The 8,662-nt window shown below is 48.2% G+C and overlaps 1 protein-coding gene across 1 annotated transcript in view; it reads left to right on the forward strand.

The window, feature by feature from the left end:
* EAH_00021800 (RNA recognition motif-containing protein, putative) overlaps positions 1–8,662 on the forward strand; it is a gene marked incomplete at both ends in the record, with an annotated part of 11,205 nt that overhangs the window by 2,202 nt on the left and 341 nt on the right. The window contains 7 exons of the mRNA XM_013397028.1: positions 1,428–4,145; positions 5,210–5,253; positions 5,512–5,892; positions 6,777–7,241; positions 7,512–7,550; positions 7,812–7,914; positions 8,132–8,344. Of these exons, the coding sequence (XP_013252482.1) occupies positions 1,428–4,145; positions 5,210–5,253; positions 5,512–5,892; positions 6,777–7,241; positions 7,512–7,550; positions 7,812–7,914; positions 8,132–8,344 (3,963 nt within the window). The remainder of the gene's footprint in view (positions 1–1,427; positions 4,146–5,209; positions 5,254–5,511; positions 5,893–6,776; positions 7,242–7,511; positions 7,551–7,811; positions 7,915–8,131; positions 8,345–8,662) is intronic.

An 8,662-nucleotide genomic window follows, 5' to 3' on the forward strand; every position in this document is an offset into this window, starting at 1 on the left:
AGCTGTTCCTGCTTGGAAACCCTATCGCCGATCTCCATTGCCAAGCCGGTTAGCTGCTGCTGCTGCTGCTACTGTTGCTGCCGCTGCTGCTACTGTTGCTGCCGCTGCTGCTACTGCTGCTGCTGCTGTTGCTGCTGTTGCTGCTGCTGCTGCTGCTTCTGCAGGTGGGTACTATCTGCTGCATGCTATGCATTTGTTTGTTTTTTTTATTTGTTTTTCTTCTCGCAGTGTACAAACACCTCGTGCATTTATTGCTGCCTTCGCTCCGATTTCTTGATGGGGGGCCCCTGACAAATTAAACAAAACAATATCTTTATACTTTCTGGGTTTAGGGTTTAGGGTCTAGGGTTTAGGGTTTAGGGTCTATGGTTTAGGGTTTAGGGTTTTGAGGCGAACGGCTGCACCGTTTATTGTAGCGGTTAGTAAGCCTGTGGAGAAACTTTACTTTAGGGTTTAGGGTTTAGGGTTTAGGGTTTAGGGTTTAGGGTTTAGGGTTTAGAGTATTATCGCGAGTTGAGGCCAAGAGGCAGGCGGAATAAATATACTGACAGAGACATAGGTTGCTGCTGCTGCTGCTGCTGCAGCTGCTACTGCTGCAGCTGCTACTGCTGCTGCTGCTACTGCTGCTGCTACTGCTGCTGCTGCTGTTGCATCTACATAGCCATTTGCTGCTCCAGCAAATAATATTACATCTGCCTGCAAACTTTTAAACCCTATAAATCCCTGAAACCCTAAACCCTCATACCCAAGCCTTCCGGCCCTAACCCTAAACCCTAAGGCCGTAAACCCTAAACCCTAAACCATTAAACCCTAAAACCCTAAACCCTAGCACCTAAATCCTAGGGGCGCCTACTTGCTTTTGGGCTGCGGCAAGATACCAACTTCCCTCCAGGTGTTAGGGTTTAGGGTTTAGGGTTTAGGGTTTAGGGTTTAGGGTTTAAGGGTCTAGGGTTTAAGGGTCTAGGGTTTATACTGTGGCCCTTTTGCTGCATTAAATACAAAACACCCAAATAATAATATAAAATAAAATAAAACAAACAAAAGATATAATTTATTTAATCATAAAATTTGTGTTTATTATATTATATATTTTGTGTTGGGTGATATCTCTTCTTTGTTTTATTTATTATTATGTCTTCGTCTATTAGTTAAATAAAAATAAAAATAAAAATAAAGAACAAATATAAATATAAATATATAAATCGAGACAATAAACAAAAGAAAAATAAATCAAGAGAAAGACAGAGGGGGCCCCCAAGGGCCTCGCGCTGCTGCTGCTGCTGCTGCTGCTGCTGCAGCTGCAGCAGAGCAGCAGCAGCAGCAGAATTCTCAGCATATAGACGGAAATTATAAAATAAATAAAATAAATTAATTTAATTAATTAATTTAATTTGCATCTTGTTTTATTTTTTGTCCTCCTTCGTCAGCAGCATACAGAAGGAAGGGGGGCCCCCAGAAGCCACCCCACAGGTGTGGGGCCGCAGAAGACTAAGAAGGCTGGGATCGTCTCCTCCCAGGGGATCGTCTCCTCCCAGGGGATCGTCTCCATGAAGGCCCTAGCCAAACTCAGGGCCCCCAGTAAGGGGGGCAGCAGCAAGAAGCAGCAGCAGCAGCAGCAGCAGCAGCAGCAGCAGAACGGGAAGCACAGAAAGAGTGCTCTCTCTAACCAGCAGCAACAGCAAAAACAGCAGCAGCAGCAGCAGAATCAGCAACGCCCAACGAAGTATAAACACCAGCAGCAGCAGCAGCAGCAGCAACAGCAGCAGCAGCACAGCAGGCCCTTCTACACCCCAGTCTCATTACCTGCTGGGTACAGCAGCAGCCGCCTTATAATAAAAAACCTGCCTCCATTTCTTACTGAAGCAGCACTAAAGGAGCATATTGCTGCTGCATGCAGCAGCAGCAGCAGCAGCAGGAAGGGCAGCAGCAGCAGCAGCAGCAGCAGCAGCAGCAGCAGGGGCAGCAACATAACGGACTGTGTTATTAAAAGAAATAAAGAAGGTAGAAGCAGAGGGATTGCATTTGTGGGGTTAGAAACAGAAGCTGCTGCTGCTGCGCTGCTGCAGCAGCTCAATGATACGTACATATACACCCGAAAGATAGAAGTTAACTACGCTCTCCCTCGGGCGTTTGCTTCTGCTGCTGCTGCTCCTGCTGCTGCTGCAGCTGAGGCTGCCTCAGCTAAGAATGCAGCAGCAGCAGCAGCAGCACAAGAAGCAGCAGCAGCAGCAGCAGCAGCAAAAGCAGCAGGTAGATGGTCCCACAAGGTCTCCCCAAGGAAAGCGGGTGTCCGCTCAGAGCGGCAGCACATGCTGTTTGATGATGCAGAAGAAGAAGAAGCAGCAGCAGCAGCAGCAGCAGCAGCAGCAGAAGGAGCAGCAGCAGGAGCAGCAGAAAAGGGGGAGGAGACAGCAGCAACTGCTGCTGCTCTTACTGCACTGCTGCAGGAGGACGGGAACGTGGATGACTTGAAGTGGCTGCAGCAGCAGCAGCAGCAACAGCAGCAGCAGCAGGAGCAGCAGCAGCAAGAGCAGCAGCAGCAAGAGCAGCAGGAGATGGAGAGACAGCTTCTAGAAAACTTCGGGCGGATCCTTATAACTAATCTGCCTTATAGCTGCAGCGAAGAAGATGTGCGGTGTCTCTGTGCAGCAGCAGCAGCAACAACAGCAGCAGATATACAGGAAGTGCTGCTGATGAGTGATAAAGAGAGCAGAAAGCCCTTAGGAAGAGCTTTAGTATCTTTTGTCTTTGCTGCTGCTGCTGCTGCTGCACTTCACAAGATCAACGGGATGGTGTATAGGGGACGCATTCTTGCTGCAGCAGCAGCATACCCCAAGCAGCAGCAGCAGCAGCAGCAAGCTGCTACCACAGAAAAAAGCAGCTACAAAAAGAAACAGCAGCAGCAGCGGCAGCAGCAGCTGCAGCAGCAGCAGCAGCAAAAGAGCTGGAATCTGCTATATCTGCTGCCTTCTGCAGCAGCAGATGCAGCAGAGATGGATCTCTCCCTTTCGAAGCGGCAGATGCTGCTGCAGCAGAAGCAGCAGCAGCAGCAGCACGCAACTCCTGCAGCAGCAGCAGCACTTGCTGAGACACATGTGCTGCAGCAAACAAAGGACTGGATTGAAAGAGAAGGGCTGATTGCTTCAGCTTTTATTCGTAGAGGCCCCACTCTTGCAGCAGCAACACATGATGCAGCAGCAGATGCAGCAGCAGCAGGAGCAGCAGCAGCAGCAGCAGACAACCGCAGCAAAGACACTCTGATTGTAAAGCATCTTCCTGCTGCTCGAGTAAATGAACATGAGCTATTAAATTTGTTTGCGAGGTTCGGAGAAGTCAATCGCTTCTGTTTGTCTCCTTTAAAGACGCTGCTGGTGGTGCAGTTTGCTGCTGCTGCTGCTGCTGCTGCTGCACTGCGATCTCTCTCCTATAGAATGTATAAAGGAGTCCCCTTACTAATTGAAACATCACCTGTGGCTGTCTTTAAAGAAGATATAGAAGCGCAGCAAGAAGCAAACAAAGAAGCTGCTGCTGCTCTTGCTGCTGCTGCTGCCCTCGAAGGCTCCCACACCTCTTCTGCTGCTGCAGCAGCAGCAGCAGCAGCAGCAACAGCACAAACTGCAGCAGCAGAGAAGACAAAGCAGAAGCAGAAAGTACCCACGGACGACACAACAGCAGCAGCAGCAACAGCAACAACAGCAGCAGCAGCAGACGAGGAGGACAAAGAAGAGACTACTCCGCGTGCTGCTGCTTCTTTGTTTATAAAGAATTTAAACTTTAAAACAAGTGAAGCAGCATTAAGAGAAGCATTTATGAATACAGAAGGCTTCATTGCAGCAAAAATAATAACAAAGAAGGGGCCGCAGCAGCAGCAACTCTCAATGGGATATGGTTTTGTTGAGTTTGCTTCTGCTGCAGCAGCAGCAGCAGCAGCAAAGCAGCAGCAAGGCCTCATTATAGACGGACACCTGCTGCAAATCTCCCTCGCCAAACCCCGCCACAGCAGCAGCAGCAGCAGCAGCAGCAGCAGCAGCAGCAGCAGCAGCAGCAGCAAGAAGAGCAACAAGCTAGTTGTGAAGAATGTAGGGTTTGAAGCCTCAGCAAAAGATTTAAGAGACTTGTTTAGCCCCTTTGGAGATATTGTGTCAGTAAGAATCCCTAAGAATATTGAAGGCAGCAGCAGAGGCTTTGCATTTGTTACTTTTGCTGCTGCTGCTGCTGCTGCTGCTGCTGCTGAAGCACTCAGCAACACACACTTGTATGGAAGGCGCTTAATTATTGAATACTCTAATAACAGTATACAAACAACAAAGGGGGCCCCCTCGCTGTTAGCTGGGGGCCCCCCTAACGAGCAGCAGCAGCAGCAAGAGCAGCAGCAAGAGCAGCAGCAGCAGCAGCAAGAGCAGCAGCAAGAGCTGCAGCAGCAAGCAGGAAAAAAGAAGAGAGCGGTGGAAGGGGGTTTGCTGCCCTCGAACAAATTCAAAAAACACAAAACAAAATTTTAATATATAAACCCTAAACCCTAAACCCTAAACCCTCAGACTCTTAATGTCTATTAATATGCTTAGGAGGGACCTAAGGGCCCAAAGCAGAATTCTGAGAAGCCCTTAGGGTTTAGGGTTTAGGGTTTAGGGTTTAGGGTTTAGTGCTGTTTTCGTCTCGCCAATATAAGCAGCTCAAGAACGGCTTTCAGGCTAAGGGTTTAGGGTTTAGGGTTTAGGGTTTAGGCTTCACTGCCACTACGTAATTAGGGTTTGCGATGTAGGCATTAGTAATAGGAGAAATAGACAAAACTTAGGGCAGATATTAGGGTTTATGGTTTAGGGTTTAGGGTTTAGGTATTGAGGCCTACGGTTTAGAAATGAGTGTTTCAGCTAGGGTTTAGGGTTTAGGGATAAGGCTTAGTTTTTATGGCTTATGGTGTAGCGTTTAGGGTTCTAGGGTTTAGGGTTCTAGGGTTTTAGGGTTTAGGGTTTAGGGTTTAGGGTTTAGGGTTTAGGGTATAGGGTTTAGGGTTTAGGGTTTAGTAGCCACCCGTGGGGCCCTCAGGCGTTGGTTGTGTGGTTGTGAGCTGCAAGCTGCTGTTTGTATAATCAAATAAACATTTTTAATTATATTATTATTAATAAATTGTTTTATTTATTAGTTTTTTATCATTTAAATTAGGGTTTAGGGCTTAGGGTTTAGGGTTTAGGGTTTGCGTTCCATCCAGCGGTGTCTGCAAAACACGTTAGAGACCCCTTCTCGTCTGCAGCTGTAAACCCTAAACCCTAAACCCTAAACCCTAAACCCTAAACCCTAAAACCCTACACCCTACACCATACACCCTAAACCCTACACGCTAAACCCTACACCCTAGACCCTGATCGCCAAAGCCTCAAACCCTAAACCCTAAACCCTAAATCCTTTTTTTAAACCTCTTCTAATGCAGGACAGCAGCACAGGGGGGCCCCCCCTTCGCAGCGCTACAGCGGGGCCCCCAAATACTTTTGTGCGTTCATATAAAAAAATAAGGGTTTTAGCTTCCTGCAGCAAATCGAATGTCTGGCTGGTGCAGCAGCAGCAGCAGCAGCAGCAGCAGCAACAACAGCAACAACAGCAGCAGAGATGCAGCAGCAGCGATGCAAACGATCCAAGTAAAGCAACCGGAAGCAGCAGCAACAGCAGCAGCAGCAGCAGCAGCAACAGCAGCAGCAGCTCCCCCGCGGAAGGTTACACCAACAGCAGCAGCAGCAGCAGCAGCAACAGCAGCAGCAGCAGCAGCTACTTTGCTTTAAAGGAGGTTTCTTTAAATGCAGTTAAATCTCCTAAACAAGCAGAGCATCTGTGGGGAGAGAGAAGATGTCTCGAAACAATCAAAGGCCTGCCTTCTCTTCACGAACGCTGTCATCAACTGTAAACCCTAAACCCTAAACCCTAAACCATTAATTGACCCCCTTCACTTCAAGAACGCTGTCATAGACTGTAAACCCTAAACCCTAAACCCTAAACCCTAAAGGTCATTTATAAACCCTAAACCCTAAACCCTAAACCCTTTGCATGCGTTGTTTGTTTAATCTGAATTAGAGTTGAATGCTTCAAAGAGCACGATTTTATTTACTTTGTATTTTCTCTCGCTGGGGGGGGCCCCCTCTATAAACACATTCGCAGGGCTGGGGCCCTCCCCCTGCCACACGCCAAGTGGTATGCAGCAGAGGTAGGGTTTAGGGTTTAGGGTTTAGGGTTTAGGGTTTAAGGGTTTAGGGTTTAGGGTTTCGGGTTTGGGGTTTAGGGTTTAGGGTTTAAGGGTTTAGGGCTTGGGGTTTAGGGTTTAGGGTTTGGGGTTTAGGATTAACGGTTTAGGGTTGAGGGTTTGAGGTTTAAAGTTTAGGGTCGCGGTGCTAGGCGTCGTTGTTTAGGGTTTAGGGTTTAGGGTTTAGGGTTTAGGGTTTGTGGCGCAGATAGCGGTGACGTTAGGGGCGCTGCATGCAGCAGGGTTTTGTCACAGAGATATCCAAGCCTCAAATATAATTTTAAATATCAACGGCAGACCGCAGCTAATTGATTTCGGCTTTGCTTGCAAAATTAACCACTCAAGGCAAACCCTAAACCCTAAACCCTAAACCCTAAACCCTAAACCCTAAATACTTCCTTGAACATAAATATTCTGAATGCGTAAAAGGAAGACCCCAATTAATTGATTACGCATTTGCAAGCAGAATAAACACCACCACATAAACCCTAATTTAGGGTTTAGGGTTTAGGGTTTAGGGTTTAGGGTTTAGGGTTTGTGTTCGCAGGCCCCGGGCCTCTTCATTTTGCGGCACTCTTCATTCTATGGCTCCTGAAGTTGCAGCCCTGGGCCCTGGGGGCCCCCCAAGGGGCCCCCAAGGGGCCCCCACCGCAGGGGCCCCTCAGGAGGCCCTATCGGGGGCCCCTCAGGGGGCCCCCCACTCAAAGGCCCCTATAGGGGTCCCTCAGGGGGCCCCCATCAAAGGGAACCCTGAGGGGCCCCCCACCATAGGGGCCCCTGAGGGGGCCACCAAGACAGAGGCCCCTGAGGGGGCCCCCTGTACACCGGAGGCCGTTGAAGAGGCCCCTTGTATCAAATCTGCTGCAGGAGGCAGTGGGGGCCCCTCAGGGGGGCCCCCTATAGAAGGGTTTAGTTTGGGGCCCCCTGAAAGCAAAGCTGCTGGTGAAGGGTATTTAGGGGCCCCTGTGGATTGGTGGGGCTTAGGCGTGCTGCTGTACGAATGCCTTGCTGGGTAAGTAACTGCTGCTGCTGCTGCTGCTCCTGCTGCTGCTGCTGCTGCTACTGCTGCTACTGCTGCTGCTACTGCTGCTGCTGCTGCTTTTGATGGTGGTGCTGAAGCCAGTGTGCTGCAGTTGCTTCTGGTGGCTGCTGGTGGTGCTGCCTTGTGCTGCTGGTGGCGCTCCTGCTGCTGCTGCTGCTGCTGCTGCTGTTGCTGAAGCTGCTGCTGCAGTACAGCAGCAACTTATGTTTTGCTGCTGCTGCTGCTGCTGTGTCTCTGCAGCACCGCTCCATTTGGCTACAAAGACTATGAAAAAGATCCGTGAGTTACATGAAGGGGCCCCCCCGCAGCAGCAGCAGCAGCAGCTGCTGCTGCTGCTGCTGCTGCTTTTGTCTCTCCAATTCTCTTACTTCCCTCGTTGGTTGCTGCTGCTGAACTTCGCTGCTGCTAAACAGCACCCCCTGTTCTGCTGCTGCTGCAGCTTTCCACTGCTGCTGCTGATGCTAGTTCTATTCAATCCTTGCCCTGCTACTGCTGCTGTTGCTGCTGCTGCTGCTGTTGCTGCTGCTGCTGCTGCTGCAGGTCGTTGCGTATCGCTGACTTGGCTGCTGCTGCTCCGGACTCTGTCGAATTTCCAGCAGGGTTTCCAGAGGAAGCAAAAGGCATTATCAAGGCTCTGCTGCAGGTCTGCTGCTGCTGCTGCTGCTGCTGCTGCTGCTATATCACAGAGGAGAACCGCTTTTGGTTATGTTGCTGCAGCGGCTTCTGCTGCTGCTGCTGCTGCTGCTTCTGCTGCTGCTGGTTCCAAGCATATTAGAGTTACTTCTACACCCACACTGATGCTGCTACACCTGCTGCTGCTGTTGCTGCTGTTGCTGCTGCTGCTGCTGCTGCTGCTGCAGGCAGACCCTTCGGTGCGTTTAGGAACAAAGGGAGGCGCAGCAGAAGTAATGCAGCACCCGTTTTTTTCTGATGTCCCTTTTAATTTGATTGAAAATAAATTTGAGAGTGAAGAAGAAAAAGAAGAGACAGCTGCTGCTGCTGCTGCTGCTGCTGCTCTTGCTGCTGCTGTACCGCCGGCTGATAAGAGTTTGTTTATAAAAGAACTTCTTCAGGTAATTATTTTTCTTTATTTATTTGTTTTTTTATTTATTATTTATTTATTTATTTATGTTTGTTTATTTATTGTTATTTATTTATTGTTATTTATTTATTTATTGCTGTTGATTATTTGTTATTATTTATTTATTTATTATTATTTAATACTTTTTTGTTTTGTTTATTTTTATGTCTTTGTTATATTTTTTCTTCTTTTATTCTTAAAAGTGCATTATATGTGTATATACAAATATATATATATATATTTTTATATATATACACACACGGATTACTCCATATATATATATATAAATGTATATATATATATATATATA

The sequence above is a fragment of the Eimeria acervulina genome, genomic scaffold (genome assembly GCF_000499425.1).
Source record: "Eimeria acervulina Houghton genomic scaffold, Eah_scaff157, whole genome shotgun sequence".
Taxonomy (NCBI): Eukaryota; Apicomplexa; class Conoidasida; order Eucoccidiorida; family Eimeriidae; genus Eimeria; species Eimeria acervulina.